This window comes from Kogia breviceps, chromosome 12 (genome assembly GCF_026419965.1).
Source record: "Kogia breviceps isolate mKogBre1 chromosome 12, mKogBre1 haplotype 1, whole genome shotgun sequence".
Lineage (NCBI taxonomy): Eukaryota > Metazoa > Chordata > Mammalia > Artiodactyla > Physeteridae > Kogia > Kogia breviceps.
Window position 1 is genome coordinate 6,947,962 of NC_081321.1, and position 19,596 is coordinate 6,967,557.

At 36.5% G+C, this 19,596-nt stretch overlaps 1 protein-coding gene and 1 long non-coding RNA gene across 7 annotated transcripts in view; both read left to right on the top strand.

Annotated features, from left to right (window-relative positions):
• Positions 1-10,798, top strand: part of RIMKLB (ribosomal modification protein rimK like family member B) — a 47,481-nt gene extending 36,683 nt beyond the window's left edge. For 3 of the 5 annotated variants that reach the window (XM_067008717.1, XM_067008718.1, XM_067008716.1), the window contains exons 3-6: positions 451-681; positions 2,617-2,703; positions 3,850-4,053; positions 6,851-10,261. In XM_067008717.1, the coding sequence (XP_066864818.1) occupies positions 451-681; positions 2,617-2,703; positions 3,850-4,053; positions 6,851-7,314 (986 nt within the window). In that variant the 3' untranslated portion in view covers positions 7,315-10,261. Of the gene's footprint in view, positions 1-450; positions 682-2,616; positions 2,704-3,849; positions 4,054-6,850 lie in introns of all 5 variants that reach the window. The other 2 variants (XM_067008715.1, XM_067008714.1) reach the window with 2 other exon arrangements.
• A 2,560-nt stretch (positions 10,799-13,358) lies between these two features.
• On the top strand, positions 13,359-17,401 carry LOC136792248 (uncharacterized). 2 transcript variants are annotated; one of them, XR_010835756.1, is made up of 3 exons: positions 13,359-13,654; positions 14,089-14,251; positions 17,262-17,401. It is a non-coding gene; the product is annotated as an uncharacterized lncRNA (long non-coding RNA). The 2 variants fall into 2 exon arrangements; XR_010835755.1 differs by lacking the exon at positions 13,359-13,654 and having other exon boundaries at positions 13,669-14,251.
• Positions 17,402-19,596: the final 2,195 nt, after the last annotated feature.

Genomic DNA, 19,596 nt, shown 5'->3' on the forward strand with positions numbered 1-19,596 from the left:
CATGGAGCAAAATGTTTTAAAGTTCCTCATTCTCCCTTTCTCTTCCTGCCTTGCCACCCACACATACTCGGAGAAAGCCATTTTTATATATTTTCTGTACATATGTAAACACAAAAGTTATTTGCTCTTTAAAAAACTTAACCTTATGCATCTGGACATTCTTTCCATCTTTGAACATAGACATTTATGACATTCTTTTTAATGGATATGTAATGCTTAATTGTATTGACATGTACTGTTATTTATTTACCCAGGCATACATTCTTCTCATTACATCTTCTTTGTTCTTACAAAAGAAAATTATTTTAAAAGGAATGTCTCTCTGTCCCAGTGAAATGTTAGCAAAATAGTACATTTAGTTTTGAGACCTAAGCTTTGGTATATATCTATTTCTCTGTTTTATTGTGTATTCCCCTTTAATGGTTATGGTTTCATTCCTGTATATTTCAGGTCTTCGTATCAATGGAGAACTAATTACTGCCTACCCTCAGGTGGTGGTAGTGAGAGTACCAACCCCTTGGGTGCAAAGTGATAGTGACATCACCGTGTTGCGTCATCTAGAGAAGATGGGATGCAGGTTGATGAACCGACCTCAAGCCATCCTGAACTGTGTTAACAAGTTCTGGACGTTTCAAGAGTTGGCAGGTCATGGTGTTCCTCTGCCAGATACGTTCTCTTATGGTGAGTTAACTAATAAGAATTTATAGCCTAAATTTTAGAGCACCAATAAGTTTTGAAAGCCCTACTAAACTAATAGGGTTATGTGATATAAGGAAATTTGTGAACAAGGAAGAACTCTTAGAAGCGATTTTCAGTTTTAACAAACTGGGCAGGAGAATTATGAATCTGTGTATGGTGTGGGTAGAATGAATGGCCTGACCAAACCTTCTGTAGTGGGCCAAATAGTAAATATTTTGGGCTTTCCAGGCTATAAGTTCTCTCTTTTGACCCTCAGTAAAGCTGTTGTACTGTGAAACGTGCTGTAGACAAAGCTTAAACAATGAACGTGGCTGTTTTCTAGTAAAACTTAATTACAAAAAAGAGCTGTATGCCAAATCAGTCCTTAGTATGGCAGCTCCAACTCCTGAGGTACAAGAATCTGTCATCTCTATAATTTCTGATTATCTTCATTACCATTTTCATGATAATGGTTCATAAATATTTTCATATTTTTAAAGAAAATTACAGTATACTAGGTGTGCTTTAAACCAGTGCTTCTAAAATCATCTGTGGTAGAGGACTTTTTTTTTTTTAAGACCCATTTGCTGTGGATAAGTACACATAAAGTACCATAAAAATAGCAGAGCAGTGCCAAATTGCTTTCTTGTGCTTATTACTGTTTTTGTATTTATTTGGACACATATCAGTAGCAAAGAAGTCTCAAACAGGCAGGTGTTACTGGATCACACTTGGGAGTAGCACTGCTATAAACAGTATTATGTTAATATATTTCCTGCCTTTCCAGTTTTTCTAGTTTGGGAAGAATCAGACTTGCTATAAATCAGTATACTTTTTCATAAAAATATTTCTTAAAATGTCCAGCAGAATGCTTGGAGAGTTAACGAGGCTTTAAAAAGAAATTCCTGTCCTTTTACAGTTTGAGAGTTCTCTCTTCTTGATGCTTTTGAGATATTATATAGCTTATTTCATCGTTCTACAATTCTGATTTTAAGAGAATGGAAAGGAGAAAAGTATATTAACCAAATTAATGAATGTTACCTGTGCTCTCACGTTTAAGGTTTTAAATTTGCAGACTAGGTCATCTTAATATCTCTAAGCTGCAAATTTATGATATCACAGTTTAATGAACCTTTTCTTGGTCTGATTATTCTGTCATCATGCTGATTTTTTACGACTCCAATCCATTTTTTGCTGTAGCTTTGTTCCTAGGAATATAAGCAGAAAGAACAAGACATAACCCACGGGTACTGTAGCTCTGTGTAGAAAGAACTCTGATTTATAATAGAGATAAGAAATATTAATTTGTGTATTTGACGAGAGAGAGAGCCATGCTTGCGTATGTGTCATCTTCTCAGCTTTGGATGAGTCAACCCAACTGCCTCACTCTTCTGTTTCTTTTTTTTTTTTTTTTGTGGTACGTGGGCCTCTCACTGCTGTGGCCTCTCCCGTTGGGGAGTACAGGCTCTGGACGTGCAGGCTCTGTGGCCATGGCTCACGGGCCCAGCCGCTCCGCGGCACATGGGATCTTCCTGGACCAGGGTACAAACCTGTGTCTCCTGCATCGGCAGGCGGACTGTCAACCACTGCGCCACCAGGGAAGCCCAACACTCTTCTGTTTCTTAATCCAAATAGAATTCTATATACTAAAGTAGATCTTGGCTTCTATTATTTGTGTGGTAGAGAAATATGGGCTAAAAATATGAAAAATATTATAGAATCAGGAAACTTTAATTTCTTTGAGTTGTATATTAGAATATTTATAGTTTAAGATAGTTTTTATCCATTTTAAAAGGAGTGGTTCTTTAACTGAAGACAAAATTTAGCCATCAGGTTCTTAACCTTATACCTCTCTTGTCTTGCTGACTTTAGTATAGATAAAATTTATCACAAAACACCTCTGTTGCTGTTCTTAAATTTCTTTTTTGCTCAAACCAGGTGGTCATGAAAATTTTGCTAAAATGATTGATGAAGCAGAGGTACTGGAGTTCCCAATGGTAGTGAAGAATACACGGGGTCATAGAGGTGTGTATGAGTAGTTGCTACCACACATAATGTTGAAATTACTCTTGAGAATTAATAAGTGGTTATACAAAACAGATTTTTTAAGGCTTAAATTAGATCTACCTTGTATTTGCTCATGGTTATTGACTAGACAGTAGTCTTGTCAATTGAAGTTTATAGCTTTTGAAACAGAGCTTCTGAAGAATTACTGTAGGGAAATTGCTAGGTACATGGTACCTCAGACTTACAGAAGGCTTTCGTGCGTTGTTCCGCTAGGCTGGAACAACAACTCACATTTATGTTTGTTTAGTGGTTATCCTAGAGATTTTAAGATGCATACTTTAATGTAGGCTGAGTCTCAATATCTTTATCTTCCTTTTCAACAATGCAAGGATTCTAGATCACCAACTCCATCATCCCCATCCCAATTTATATAGTTTGAAGACAGTTTATAAAATATCTTAATAACTTCAGATTGAGTAACTATTTCTTAAGGCATAAAATGATTCATAAATCCATGTACTTCACAAGGTTTAGTGCTTTGACAGAGATAGCTGGGTCAGGGTTCAGCTGGGACTTTTGACTGCACTGTTTCTACTTGGCTTCTCCAGTATGGCAGCCAAGAAGTCTCAGGGCTCCTGCACTGAATGCTCCAGTGAACAAAGAATCTGTGTGACCTTTTACAATCTAGCCTCAGAAGTCAGATAGAATTGCCTATTCTGTATTTTTCTGAAGCAATTACGTCCCCTCCTAGATTCAAGAGATAAGATATAGATTCCGCCTCCTCTTGATGGCAAGAATGTCAAAGGATTTATAACCATGTTTTAAAAGCAGACACTTCTGTTGGCATAGAAATAGCAACATACTGCTATTTTACTATATGCAAACATGGCATCTTAATATTGTGTAATATATAAAACCTATGTTTTAACTCAGAAAAATGTTTTGTTGATAAGTGGGGCTAGTGTTATTGGCTAACCTGGAGGAATACAAATCTTAAGAACCCCAATATTTACTTTGTCTTTATATACATTTTACCATAGCGCTGTTACTTTGGTTAAAAAGTAGTTGGTTCTGAGAAAGTAGATTGGGACACAAGAAAATGCAGGTAATGATATCAACTGCTCATAGTTTGTTGACTACATTTTTTATTCTCTTCAATCACAGGCAAAGCAGTTTTCTTGGCTCGCGATAAACACCATTTGGCTGATCTGAGCCATCTTATTCGCCATGAAGCTCCATACCTGTTTCAGAAGTATGTTAAAGAGTCTCATGGAAGGGATGTACGTGTCATAGTTGTGGGAGGCCGTGTGGTTGGCACCATGTTACGCTGTTCAACGGATGGGAGGATGCAAAGCAACTGCTCACTAGGTAAAAGCAATGCAAGTGTCTTTGTAGGATATGAAGTAATATTAATTAAAGCTTATTCAGTGAGTATTTGTATATAACTTAGATCTTTTTATTTAATATGTTGAAAAACGTATCTTTCACATGTAAATATGATTCATAGATTTACCACGAATATAATAAATGTATAGAATTGTTTTTCTAGTAATGAAATTGGATTTCTTTGAATCATAAATTTGCTTTCACCCAGGCTCAATTTGTACCCCAATTTGCACATGTGTGTGAAATGTCTAACAAGTTCCCTCTTCGGTCATATTATTTCATTTAAGCTGTGTTCTAACCCATTTTACCCATTGGTCCAAAGAATGTTGCTGATTTTGATTTGCTTAAGTGTGTATCTTCTGAGATTTCTTACTGTTGAAGCGCCTCAGAGCATAGTCTGGGTTTTTTCTTCTTCTCTGTTTATTTTACGTTCTTAGTAATCTTATCTACCTCATGGCTTTAGATGCTATTTATGTTATTATTTTCAAATTTATCTCTCCAGTTTAGGCTTTCTTCCTGAACTCCAGGCACATGTAAATCACTGCCCCTGAATATCTCCATGTAAATGTCTGTTAGACATTTTAGTCTTAACATGTCCAAAACTGAACTCCTCATCTAACTCCTCCTCCCAGTATGTCCCATCCACAGTTTTCTCCTTATTGTTTTTTGGCAACTGTATCTTTCTAGTTTAGACCAAAATCCTTGGAGTCATTCTTGATCTCCTCTCTAGTCTAACACCTCATATCCAAACTCCTTGAAATCTCTACTCTCAAATGCATCACCTCTTGTTCCCTCTCTCTTCCCATGAGAGGATTAGAACAGTTTTACTCCCCTTCTACTCCTCCCTCTTCATTCATTCATTCACTGAACAAATATTTTTGAGTACCTCCTAAGTATCAAGTACTGTTATAGCAGTATTTTGTATATAGCAGTGAACAAAACAGACAAAAATTTCTGCTTCCCTGGGCTTTTTGTATTCCAGTGTTTTACTGAAACCATTTAATAGTTTTAGTTCAAATCTGTAATAGAATTTCTTTTATTGTGTGTCTGTTCTGTTTCAAGAATCCTTATGTAGCACTTACTTTATCCATTCCCAGGCAGTCTTTATCTGTTTAGAGTTAATTACACCTGTACTGCAAGAATCACGCTACTCATCACTGTTACTCCGCATCTGCATCTTCCTATATCTTGAGGTTTCTGTCCTTAGTCATTTGCTGTTATGTTAGTATCTTTTCTTGATTACTTTCCCTGGATGGTGTATGTGAGTGGTAGATAGCTCATAGCTTGCTTGCTTGCTCAAAGGAGAATGATATATTGGCTGAGAGGGTTCTTAAATTGTGTGAGTCCTGCCTCTGCTCTGCTGCTTTTGCAATTGAATGTCCATATCTACTCTGATTTTGGGAGGGGGGGTAGGTAATTTATATTCTTTGTAAGTTTGTTGTTTATTTTGTTTTGTTCTCTTATTTTTGGTTGTTTTGTTTTATTTGAAATGCTAAACAATTTTGTCAGGATATTTTTAGATATGTGTCTCTCCTCAGTCAGCCCAACCTGGATTTTAGTAAGCTGTTTCTATCAGATTCAGTTTTTCTAAGCTTCAGGAAAATTTCTTCTCTCCTTCTGGGTGTTAGGGTTTTTCTGATTCAGTTATCCAGATTTTTTATCCTTCTTTTGTGACTTCAACTCAGGTTTTTTGTTATGTGCTTCAAAATATTTCTTACAGTAGATGTTCCAGGTTATAAGTTAGGCTCACAAAAGCAACTCTCCTTCAGTTCCTCTGTTGAAACTTTTAAGTTGGGTAATCATGTTTTTGTTTTAGTTCAGAGAGTCTTTTTGTGCTAAACTTGAATTTGTGCTCTTATTTCTTTCATTCAAGTCATAGACAGCTTGTTATTTGTTCTTGTTATTGTCACATCACATCACAGCTCTGCTCTGGTTATTTGGAGCAATCCAGATGGCCTCAGTACTGTGGATGCTGAGAAGCAGTGTCATTTAATTCATTGGCTAGTGTGCCAGTCCCCTCCTTCCTGCACTCCCCTCCCCTACTCTTCCAGCCACAGTGGTAAGGGGGACTCTGGTCATATGTGCATTTACCTTTGGTCTCTTTGGGTCAGGCATACTTACCTAGTACTGATGTCAGCTTTCCTCCTGTTGAGCTCCTTTAGCCAAGGTTTTGTCAAAATTCTTTTGCTTTCTAGTCCTTATCTAGTCCTTTCTAGTCTTGAAGCATGTCTCCAACTAGTTCTAATTCTTTTCTCTCAGATACCAGTGAAGACTTCACGTACACTCCTCCAGCTACCTGAAACCTCAGAATGCTTTTGGCTTAGGAACAGCAAAGAGATTAGAATTGGGACTGTGGAGGAAGAGAAGCATGTTCCTAGATTCTGTCCTCTCCCTGTTATGCATCTCTATTTTTACAAATCAAAATCTGAAACTGATAAAAACCAATAACAACATTAAGTGGTTTAACTGTATTTATGCAAAAGTTCCATGTTATTGCAAGTAAGATAGGCTTCAGTGAAAGTTTAATGTCTTCATAAAAAAATAGCATATGGAAAAAGTACTAAGTCATGAATTTGTCGAGAGACTGCATTGGAAGGGGATTCCCTAGTGAAAGAATCTTAGACTTCAGAGTCCCAATTTTACACTAGAATAACACTTTTGCTATTCTGCTGATTTGGAAGAGAGGTTTAGCCTAGGAGGCTAACTTTAAGGTCAGCTTTAGTTTTACTCCAAAATTTTATCATTTTGGTAACTTCTTATCTCATTTCCCTTTTGCCAGGTGGTGTCGGGATGATGTGCTCATTGAGTGAACAAGGGAAACAGCTAGCTATCCAGGTGTCTAATATCCTGGGAATGGATGTGTGTGGCATTGACCTGTTGACGAAAGACGACGGCTCCTTCTGTGTCTGCGAGGCCAATGCAAATGTAGGTTTCATAGCCTTTGATAAGGCTTGTAATCTAGATGTAGCTGGTATCATAGCGGACTATGCCGCCTCCCTTCTGCCCTCTGGCCGGCTCACCCGGCGTATGTCCCTGCTCTCCGTGGTGTCCACGGCCAGTGAGACTAGTGAGCCGGAGCTGGGTCCCCCAGCCAACACTGCTGTCGACAACATGAGCGCAAGTTCCAGCTCTGTTGACAGCGACCCTGAAACCACGGAGCGAGAGCTGATCACCAAGCTCCCGGGGGGCCTATTCAACATGAACCAACTGCTAGCCAATGAAATCAAACTCCTGGTGGAGTGATTCCACCAGTAAATAATTAACCAACAAAACCCTTGTAAAACTTTCTTTTTCTTCTTTCCTTTTTTTCTTTCTTTTTTCTTTTTCTTTTTTTTCTTTTTTTAAAACCAACTTGCAATGCTGTTCATGGAGAATGCTCAGAAAGATGAGAGAAAATTGAGTAGGATTAGTTAGGCGGGAAGAAAGGGGAGATAGACGAGACCTTTGCTACTAAGATGTTACTGACTTTGATATACAAATCCTACAGATAGAGAGGCAGAAGAGGTGAGATACAGAAAAATGTCAGGCTCTCATAGTTTTACATTACTCAGAAATGTGTAGGCTCTCAGGCCATGAAGAACATAATATTTTCATGGTCTCTTGCTTTTGTTTTTGTACAGTTGGTACAGATTTCAGAGTAGTGTAACTTAACATTGTGTTGTAATCCATGAGGAAGACATCTACCTAAATTATAATTTTTTTATACAAATCTGAAAATTCAGCCTATACACTATTATCTAGGAGCTTTATGTTCATAGTTATGAAATCTTGAGGAGCTCTGTTACTGACTTTTTCCCCCTTAATTTGGGTGGGAGGGCAACGTGAATGTGACCCAATAAAGATTTTTTTTTAATGATAAAGTTGGCATGTTTGCATGATAAAAGGGAAATGAACAGTATTGCAATGTCTGGCACACAAAATAACATTTACTCCATTGTAGATAAAATTGCACTAGTTAAAAATATGTGCATTGACTTGTATTTGTTAGTGTTTTAGCCTTTTTTGAAAGATATATGCTCTGTTAATGTTGCATTTTTTTTTTTTAATACATGCTAGTCTTAACATTCCCTGATCTATGCCTGCATCTTTAACAATGGCCAAAGTGAAGAAAATGCTACCTTTTTTGTTAACAAGACACTGACTTGAAACATGTGCATTTAAAGCCTTTTATTTTTTTCCTTTTTTCTTTTGGTGGTTGGGCATTTAAAGAATAAGGACAAGAAAAAATATTTTTGGGGGGCAAATCAAGGGTCTATAAGTTCCTAAGTATAAAGTTGAAGTGATTTCTAATACCAGCGTTACATATCTGCATTTTTCACATTTTAGGAGGGTGTGTGTGTGCACGTGCGTGTGTGTACACGCACGTGCATGCTTGCATGTTTATGTGCTTTGCTTTTTGTTTACACCAACCAATCAAAAAGGAAAGATTCTAGAAAATGGAGCATGTTGGGAAACAGTTTTTTACTTTAAAAAAAAAAACAACTGAGTCATTTTCATAACTATAATCTACTGGTAGAGGTACTCACCTAAAGACATGAGGAGAATAGCTGCTGCTTAGGCTTTTGTGTATATGTATGTTGTTTGCTTTTTTTCTTTGGTTCTAGACTGTTCAGTGTATGATTTATTCCAGGCTACATGCTTTTCCTCTGCTTCTTGCTGTGCATTTTCCCCTATTACACATAGGTTTTGGGTTGGGGTGGAGTGACCGTTTTTGTTTGGGGACTTACTTAGCAGTATTGAGTCTCTTATAGCCCTACTCTGAAGCCTTCAAAATTCTACTCTTTATATTACTTTATTTCTGAATTTATAAAAGCCCCCAAACTGCATATAATATGAGCCTTTAAACATGGGTAAAGCTATCCAAGTGAATGGTTTAGAAGGTGTGTTAAGAAATGGAGATGCACCAGAGCTCAACGTAATTTTTTTAAGCGGCAAGTTCCATCTCCCTACAATCCTCTGAAGCTTTTTACCCGAGTCCTTTCTTGCTTCTCCAGTGCTTTTTTCCTTCAGATGGACATTAAACATAATTTCTTGGACACTACTAGAGAGACTTCGAGGCAATAAGATCAGTATTAACCAGCTCTAACAGAGGTTTGATCATGCTTACTTGTACAGTTTTTCCCCCATTTTGAAAAAGGAATGTAATAAAACTTGTTTTTTTCCATAGAATTAAATAATATTAAAATGGAGTGAAAGGTTGATTGTTGACAAATAGAATAGTACCTCTGATCTGTGCAGTGTCTCATTTCACCTTAGAAAAAGATACATAAGAGGACTTTCTAATTTATTTTAGGATATTCTCATCTAAAAGAATTTGACTTGTACAGGGTTATTGTGCGACATATTGTGGAATATATAAGTACCTCTGGCTCACTTGGTACTTCTTTTACTAAATGACCGTACTTTGGAAGATGCACACTATTTGGGATAGAGAAATAAACAAGGGAGAAAGAATCGCTTAATTAAATCATCATTCATATGTGTGTAGAGACCATCTGGTTGCCACATAGATTATGATACATACACTTTGAATAGTTACATAGCACATGTATATAGATTAGTGAATTTTAAAACACAAATAGAACACCCTGTCTATTTGATGAAAAACTCAAGGTTTCTGTTGGGTGGGATAAGGCACCAGGAAAAATGTAGGTAGCCTTTGTAAAAAGTTAACAAATTAACAAAGTACATTAGAAGAACTATCTGAGATTATTTCAGTTAGGTTTACTCACCGCCCATCTTTTGTGCATTCACACTATGTTAAAACATAGCCTTACCAACATATTTCTGGATCGTACACTGAATGGACAGGAATGGACATCTTAGAGTTTAAAAACATGACTATCCTCTTGAATTCCTTCAAAAAGTAAGGTAAAGAATATGAGCAAACCATACTGGAAGAACCCAAATAAAACAGCCCAGATATTTAAGTGAAAGTTAAATATATTTTCATATTGTTGAGTAACTTTCTTAAAATCTTTATTGCTATTATGAGAGGTGAAAATGTGTATTTATCAAATATGTATAGTTGTTATTTTATCATGCAAAAATCTGAATTGTTAAACTATTGTACATTGTTAAAATTGTAATTCTGAATTGTATTTAAAAGTAATTGTTTCTGATATTGTTTTTATGTCACCCATGATGAAAAGCGGACTATGTATATACATAAACACAAATATGAACTATTCCATTTAAAATTTTTAATAGTTATTTTCTTTTGATTGGTCATTTCTGTTGGCTTTAACTCCACTGAACTTTGAAATATTTCTGTATATGCTATCAAATAAGAAAATACCCTGGAACATTAGAAAAATCCATCAAGAGACTTGCTTTCATCAAGCGCTTTATCAGACTTTTGAAAAGGTATCGAAGGCATTGAAAGAAGTAATTGACTTTCAAGATCATCTCTTCTTCTCAAGAAGAAAACAAAGGAAAAAGAAATTCTCTTCATTCAGTGAGTCCCCAGTTTGGGGTGTGGGGCGCTTAGAGACATTGTGAAATCAAATCTTGTGTTACGTTTTTCTCCTGGCTCACTCTTTTTGAGAAGGTTTATGGGCTATATGGCTGGTGAGACACGATCCCCTCCTAAGAAAATGTAGGTGCTCAGACAGGTAACCTCTGCTGCTACTGTTTTTATTTGTTTGTTTGTTTGTTTAATTTCTTTTATAATTTGTTTTTGTTGTACTAGGATATTTTTAAATGTAATATATTGCAGGATTTATAACCAGGTTCACTGCTTTCTTTTTTTTTTTTTTTTTTTTCTTAAACAAAACAAAACAAAATTTCATTTAAGATACATTTAGGCGCCTTTGAAGCTTGGATTTTGGAATGTTTCAGTAGTGGACAGAAATCTGCTGTTGGAATCTTCTAGTCTTCCAGGTTTAATTTGAAATGTTTTTAGTTTTGTTTTGGATTTTTGTGTGGTATTTTATTTCCTTTATACCAATGCCCTTTTGCCATGCTGTTTTGGGGTGGCTGCCTAACTCTAGTGAAAATTCTTTCTATATTAACGAAAATGTGGTGTTTTAAATTCCTTAATGTTTTGCATTTTTAAAATTGTTTTTAAAGAAATATTCTAACTGCTTGCACTATTACTGTTCTTTGCCAGCCTTTTCAGGAGCCAAAAAAACAAAAACAAACAAACAAAAAAATACCCAGAGAAAAAACTTTCCTTCTTCCCCCTTCCTGATGATGAGTGAGAAGTATTGAGAACTTTCGGGGTCAGTGCCCTTCTAAACTCCCCTTCCCCCAATAATGCAGCTGTAGAATGAATGGTAAATGCAGCGGTTTGGATTCAGGCACAGCCCCAGCCTGCTGGCAGGTAATTTGATTCTTTCTCCTTTTTTTCATCACAAGGCTAACTTTACTTTCTTTTTAAAATTTCCTTTCTTTTATGTACTTTGAAGGCACCAATGGGTTTGTGGTATAACTTTGATTTCAAAAAACAATGTATAAACATATCTAGCAAGTAATTTGGTTATAGAAAAAGTTTTGGGGGTAAAGTTTGAATTGGTTGGGATGAACCCAGGACTTTCTTTGGGGATTTGTCGTAGCCATTTAGATATCTCCATTCCTTGCGTATATGTCTATAATTATTTCAGAGTGTGACTTTTTTAGCTTTGTTTTTGTTTTGGGTTTGTATGTTTCTTCCATTGTGCTACTCTGGCTTAAGCTTTTTCAGGGGTTGGTGTTCCGAATACACAGTGAGCTCACAGTATAAAGACATCAATTAGGAGTTGACAGGTATGGAAAACTAGAGTTTTGAAAAGGTAAAATTAGGTTCTAGGTTATATATGTGGTAAAAACTCAACATAGCCCTTCAGTTGACCTTAGTAGTGCTTCTCTTTCTGTGACTTCATTATAAAAGTGAAAGGTAACGAGGCAAAAGGTAATAATAGCATTTCAGTTATTTCAGGAGCAGCGTGATTTCAGAATTAATGATTTTAGCATTTCTGATACACTAATTCTAAAACAGATGTCAGCCGTTCGAGATTATCATTAAATAATGGTTTAAATATTCAAAAGTTATAGGTTTGAACAGATTGGAGGGCATTTCTGAAGCACAAGATCTTGAAGCAGATTAATCAAGCCCATAAAACAAAGTTAATGGCAGGAACAGGAATACAACTTATCCATTTTAATAGCCTTCCTATTCGTCAATATTACTATCCCTTCCTGTCTACCCCAGTCCCCTTACCCTTTTCCTGCTTTTTCCTGTCCTTCCCAAAGTTTTAGCTCTAATATGAGTTATTATCATTAATGGGAGATAATCTTCTTTCTGATAGGTAGAATTTCAGTGTCAGTAGTCAGGACCTTTTCAAGATATGTTTCTCTTTGGATGTCCTATCCAAGGAGGCTGTAAGTCTAGTAACTCACTAGTTAGGGAATAGGAAATCCTGGCTTGTAATGCTGTTTCTACAGCTGAAGGCATAAAATAAGTCATAAACTTGTTTTGTGCTTCAGTTCACTCATATGAGGTAGGGAGAATCATTCCCCTAAGCATCTTAAGATAAAAATATTTATGTCCTGAACTGAAATTTACCAACGAAGGAATCCTGGCTGCACTCCTGCAGTAATTTATGACGTATGGAAAGATCATGTTCTTTTGCTGATGAGAATGGCTAGCATTAGCATGTGTGCACTCTGTGATTGCATGGGATGTCAAGGATTTATGAACCTCCATTCCGCTGCCCGCCCCCCCAGGATCACTGCCATGTTAAAAATGATCTTGCTTTCAGATTTCACCATATTCAAACTATATTAGATGGTCCTTATATAGCATATATACCTGGCTGCTACTGTGGGGTTTGGGAACATGAGGGGTGGGGTGAATTGTTGTTGTTTTAGGTTTCAGTCAGACAGCCATCCCTGTGCCCCAGTTCCCAGAAGCACAGCAGGCCTCTAGGAGCATCCGTGGGAACGGCGCAGTCCTGACATCACCAACTCTCCTGCTCAGGCTCATCCCATATACAGAGGTCAAAGGGTGGGGCTTGAGATGGGGGAAGGAATGAGAAAGTAGAAACAATGCCACGGCATTGCCACTGTTGACTAGCCTTTGGTGCTTATGTCAGTGCTTGTTTTATTTTTTAAGTTCACAAAATACGTTTTTATTTTGGGGTAAAGGTAGTGGGAGGGTGGAACAAAAGCCATTATTACTAGTTCATCATTATCACTAGCTCATTCTTGCATATTGTTCTTTAGTAGTGAATAAAGAATAAGTTTGAAACCTAGACCTCAATAATAAAGAGACTGGGAATAGAAATGAATCTCAGGATATTAGAAAACAAAACATTTATGTGGTATTAATTTCCAGTTCTACAACCACTATTACCTTTGTCACTCTCCCTTTTTTGCCCTAATTCTTTTATGTATGTATACAGTTCGAGGAAATGTGCATTTGTGGTCAGTCCTTTTAAAAGGACCTAATGAAATTACTACTCTTTTGCAAAAAATATACCCATTGCTTATATGGGCCTACAAATGCTACCCTATTTTAAATGTAGGTGGCGTATGTGTTCGTGTTTTAATGTATTCAGAGCCATTGGGCAATAAGCAGTCCAGAACATGAAAACTCAAGCAGGTAAAGCGCCTAACACTCTTAGTTTCTAGAATTACTTTTGAAAACTCCTCTATTGCTGCATCTTCCACAAGTCTTTTGGTAGTCTCTGAACTTAAAATTTGGAGGAGGTGACTACCTAGTTAAAATTTTAAGTTATGCATTTATTATTTGTAGGGACAGGTGAAGAAGGAAAGTAACAGAAAAGGAATGGCTCCTTGAGATGGCAACTGCTGAGTGTCTAAATCTTTCCAGCTCCCCCTCCTCCAGCTTAGCATGAACATTGATCATACATGTTTTGATCTTCTGTGATTGGGATTTTTGTTGTTTTAACTTGGAGGGGAGGTTTCGGGGAAACAGGAACTTCATACACATGTGAAAATATGAAATGTTACGGAATTTTTCTGTTTAATATGAATAGTAAGCAAGAACTTTTTCTATATACTCTTCTGCTGCAGCAGAGAAATAAACGGGTAGGTGGCAGCAGAAGAAAGAATTCTTCAGACTGATGGCTACTGACGAAATCTGCATAGGAGAAGAGATAGAGCATGACATACCACGACAAGCAAAGGGGGCAAAAATGGAAACGGGACTACGATCCCTGATCTTGACTCTTAAATGGTAAGTTAATTTCAAGAATGTGTTTTCAATATGATACCAGTGTCGCATAAGTCACTGTGGTGTGTAATCATGAATGCCTGTAAATTCTTGATGTAGGATGAATTTGTCCTAACTGGGGTACTATCATTCTGTAGTTTGGAAAAAAAATTAGCAATATGTAAAATTAGGGATTTCCTAATTTTAGGAAATTTGATACATGTGAAACCTTTTTTATCCCCCCAGCTTTATTGAGGTCTAACTGACAGATAAAATTGTAAGATGATGATTTGATATACATTGTGAAAGGATTCCCCACTCCATCGAGTTATTATCATATCCAATATGTAGACCTTAATGATGGCAAAAATTTTGCTATCTCACAGTAAATGTGATTTTTTTAAAAAAATCTACAAGATGAATGAAATATGCATTATTAATCATTTTGTAAAAATTAAAGTGTCCCCTTTTTAGTGTGAGCACTGGGGGGATAACTACAGAAGTATGTAACTTGACAATATTTTGTGGTAAAAATGACCTTTTCTTCTGGCTATATCTCTCCTTTCTAGTCCCATTTCCTTGTCACTGTACCTGCCCATCAGTTCCGTTCTGCATATTCACCTTTCTGTCTTGCTTATCTGTCTCTGCCCTTCTCTTCCTCTTTCTTCAGTTGTGCTTCTGCTTTCTTGGTTTCGTATCTCTCTCTTTAGTCATTCAGTCCCTCCGGATTTCATTTTTCCAATGTTGTCATTTTTTGTCTCTGCCTACCTATTTCTGTGTGTGTGTGTGTGTGTGTATGTGTGTGTGTGTGTGTGTGTGTGTGTGTGTGTGTGTGTGTGTGTGTGTGTGTGTGTGTGTCCTGTCCCCATTTTCATTTGTGTTCTTTCTGGTAAATAGGTCTATTTCCTTTCCATCAACAGCTGCCTTCAGACATGAAGGCGTGCATCAGTACCAGTATTGTGATTTTCTACATTTTAGAATTGGATGAGGCTGAATAAAAGAACTGAAGTGATATTTTGAAGTCCCTAGATTTAAAGACTGTAATTTTCCATTCTTTTAATAAGTTACAGACCCGTTTATTCACTCAACTACTTGTTTTACTATAGTATCTGTAGTAACAGATTGAACTACTGGCCTACAGAGGCCTACCATAGAAGTTTAGACTTTTTAAAGTGGAAAGCTTAGAGGTCATATACTGTAACCTTGGATTTATTGGTAAAGCAACTAACGTTCAGAGAAGTTAGTAACTTAACCAAGATTACAGAGCCAGGACTACATCTGAAGTGTCCTAACTGCCAATATGGTGCTCTTTGCATTATGTGCAAAGACTCTTCTGTAGTACTGAGTAAGTGAAGTGCTCTTCAATGAGACCGCTGTGAGTTAGAAAGAAAGTTGTCACTGTTTGGGCTTGTGGTTAGGATACTAAGGCAAGCTGTGGGCAGCCATTTTAGGTGGTTTGTGTGTAGAATTAATGAGTACATCATTTACAGGGTTTGAGAATAAAAAGGTGTCCCTTGTTAAGAGAAGATGCAAAGAGGTTCTTTGCAATTTCTGGTCAAGAGAGAAGAGAAATGGATCTCTTAGATCTATTATACCACTAATCCTCTACCTCTCCTCTGGCCTACCTTTATTTCTATTCTGGATAATGAATCAATCTGCAACAAAGGTAAAACATATTCTGAATTTTTTTTTTTTTTCTGACAGATTTTTAGGTTAGCAACGGGAAGTAGATAGTTAAATGGACTTATTGTGTATACTTGGAATAAAGGATTATAGTAACATGAAGCTAGAGTAACTGATATTATTGTTTAAATACGTGGTGAATTCTGTGTTTTTTTAAAAAAGATAGTATAAAAAGAAGTTACCTTCTATTAAAAAATTGTTTAATGCTAAATATAGTTTTACATATATTAGTATGGAACACAAGAATACATGCCTCAGTTAATATGGTTAGAATTTCTAAACTTTTAAAAAGAATTTTGGCACAAATTTTGGCTATTATATGGAGATATCAGTGCTTTAGAACTGAAAGAAGCTTGAATCTTAATCTGAACCAAAATTTATTGTTCATTATATAATTTATTGAAAACGTAGTCTTGAGCACTAGAGTAAGAGCATTTAAGTTTAATTTTGTTTGTTCAGGCATTTTGCTACAGTAACTTTCTGTGAAGTTTTAGAAAAAAATGTTCTTACATCAATTTTTTCCTCTTGGTGCTAAAATAAAACACAATTGTCTATATTATAGGGTTGTCAAGGACTAATATTGCTGACACATCTTTTATATGATCGTATTTTTTAATATGAAATTCAGTGTCTAAAATTGGGTCGATTTTTATAAAATATAAATTATCTCTATAGTACAGTTTAAATCAGTCACTAGGAAAATATGCTTACCTGGATGTCTAACTGAAATAAGTCTCACAAAACTCCAGTGATAAAGACCAAAGTTTTGGCTTTTGTGTTGGCAGCATCTTGAAAAAGTAGATAAAATAATGGACCTATAAATTGAATTGTTGATTCTAGAGAGAAGAAATTTCAGGAAATAAGAATAGTTTCTCCTGAAGAAGAATCAAGTAAATCTGGGAAGTAAGGTTGCGCTTTTAAACCTGTTGTGGGCCTCTCACTGTTGTGGCCTCTCCCGTTGCGGAGCACAGGCTCCGGACGCGCAGGCTCAGCGGCCATGGCTCATGGGCCCAGCCGCTCCGCGGCACGTGGGATCTTCTTGGACTGAGGCACGAACCCATATCCCCTGCATCGGCAGGTGGACTCTCAACCACTGCGCCACCAGGGAAGCCCTAAGCTTTTAATTTTTAATGAATTATATACCTTAGTATACCTTTGTCAGCTGAGAACACCAAGATGAAATATGGTAATTACAAAAAGGGTTATGATTCTTTTTGGCAATCTAGACAATTTGTATTTTTTTATTGTCACATTAGTTAATTTTCTTATTTTCCTTTTCTTTTGTCTCATCCTAATTATAAAGACTGTTTAAAACTGTGATTTAAGTGAGCTCTGTGTGTTTCCCCCCTAGGTTCTTTTGATCTCACAGAATGGATGAAGACTATGTTTTTTCAAATGGAGGATAGAAGTACGCAGAACAAGGAAGCAATAGCTCTAACCTGTTTATTCAATGTGCTTTCTAAAATAAAAACACCAGAACTGGAAATGAAATAGCATGGAGCATGGTTTGTTCTTTTGTCAGTTATTTCTGCTCACTCCATTTTGTATGGGTTCACTTCAGTCTGCATATCTAGACTTGATTTTTAGCTCCACATGTGTCATTCTCTTTTTTTTCTTCACTTTTTGCAAGATTAAACTCCTTGGTTCTTGACAGACTGATCTCTCTATAAAATATTCTGATATGATTACTCCTTTTGACACAAAGATAGGCACTAAAATGTGTATAATGTGGATTTTCTCCTACCCCTTTCATCTCAGTTTATCTGTCCATGCGAATAATTATTGCTATGTTTTTATCTCTGAAGAAATGCAGCCCTTTTTCTGTTTCACTCTGACAAGGCTCTAGCACACACTTGTCATAGCATTGCTCACTACATTTTAATCTTGTGACTGGAGACCATGTCTGACCTACTTTATTTGAACTGTAGGGGATCTAATAATATACATGTGTATAGTATACAGAGGCAGCCCTAGTACTTTTGACAAAATAGGCTTTGTAAGCTTTGACAAAATGGGCTTTGTAAGCAGATACTGATATAAATTCTGATTTCATTACTTACTGTTTAAATGGTCTTTGGACAAGTCACCTTCTGCAAGCCATAAAGGAGTGTTTGTAAAAAAATGGAAAGAATTGTACCTACTTTGCTTGTCTAATGTGTAAGTATTAGCTAAGCTATAATACGTGTATAATTCTTAGCACATAGTTGAGCATTTAATAAATACTGTCTTTTAATTCTGTAAATTTTGGTTATTGAAATCTTATTCAAGACCAAATATTTTTTCATCTCAGAGTGGAAATCTGTAAGGTTTTCTTTCTTGATTTTCTTTTTTTTAAAAATTAATTTATTCGTTTATTTTTGGTATGTTGGTTCTTTGTTGCTATGCGGGCTTTCTCTAGTTGTGGTGAGTGGGGGCTACTCTTCATTGCGGTGCGCGGGCTTCTCATTGTGGTGACTTCTTGTTGTGGAGCACAGCCTCTAGGTGCACAGGCTTCAGTAGTTGTGGCACTCGGGCTCAGTAGTTGTGGCTCGCGGGCTCTAGAGCGCAGGCTCAGTAGTTGTGGTGCATAGGCTTAGTTGCTCTGTGGCATATGGGATCTTCCTGGACCAGGGATAAAACCCGGGTCCCCTGCATTGGCAGGTGGATTCTTAACCACTGCACCACCAGGGAAGTCCATGATTTCCTTTCAGTTTTCTTTTTTAAGCTCCTTTTAAATTCTTTTGGTTGGATCATTTTGTGTGTGTGTGTGTGTGTGTGTGTGTGTGAGAGAGAGAGAGAGAGAGAGATTTCTCCTAATATAGACGGATTATTCCTCATTCTCACATTTCATTGGCTGAGGAATTTTATATGTCTTTAAAAAAACCTTTTATCTCATTTTTTCCCCTGCCAGATCATAACATAAATATTCTTTTTTTGCTCCTAAACCGAGACAAGTAAGGAAAATGCATACCATGTACCATAAGGAATAGTTTAGGATAGTATGATAAACTTTTTTCCCAGTTTAATTGAGATATAATTGGCAAATCACATTGTATTAAAATGTATAACAATGATTTGATGTGTGTAAGTATTGCAAGATATTTACCACAAGTTTAACATCCATCACCTCACATAGTTATTTTTTTTCTTGTAATAACTTTTAACATCTACTCTCTTAGTAAATTTCAAATATACAATACAGTATTGTTAAGTGTAGTCACCATGTTGTATGTTACATCCCCAGGACTTTTTCATCTTATAACTGGAGGTTTATACCTTTTGACAACTTTCACCCATTTCCCCCTATCCCCCAACCCCCAGTCTCTGGCAACCACAAATCTGATCTCTTCCTATGAGGTGTTTCTTTTTTTTTTTTTCTTTGAGATAGTCATTTTGTTTCCTTCAGCTGTATACCCAGAAGTGGAATTGCAGTTCTATTTTTTAACTTTTTGAGGAATCTCCATACCATTTTCCGTAGTGGCTGCACCAGCTTACATTCCCACCAGCAGGCACAAAGCTTCCCTTTTCTCCACATCCTCACTAGCAGTCATCTACCCTTTTTTTTTGAGGATAGCCATTCTAACAAGTGTGAGATGACCTTCACTGGAGTTTTGATTTGCATTTTCCCGATGATGTTGAACACCTTTTCACGTTATCTGTTGTTGGCTGCTTGTATGTCTTTGGAAGAATGTCTAATCAAATCAATT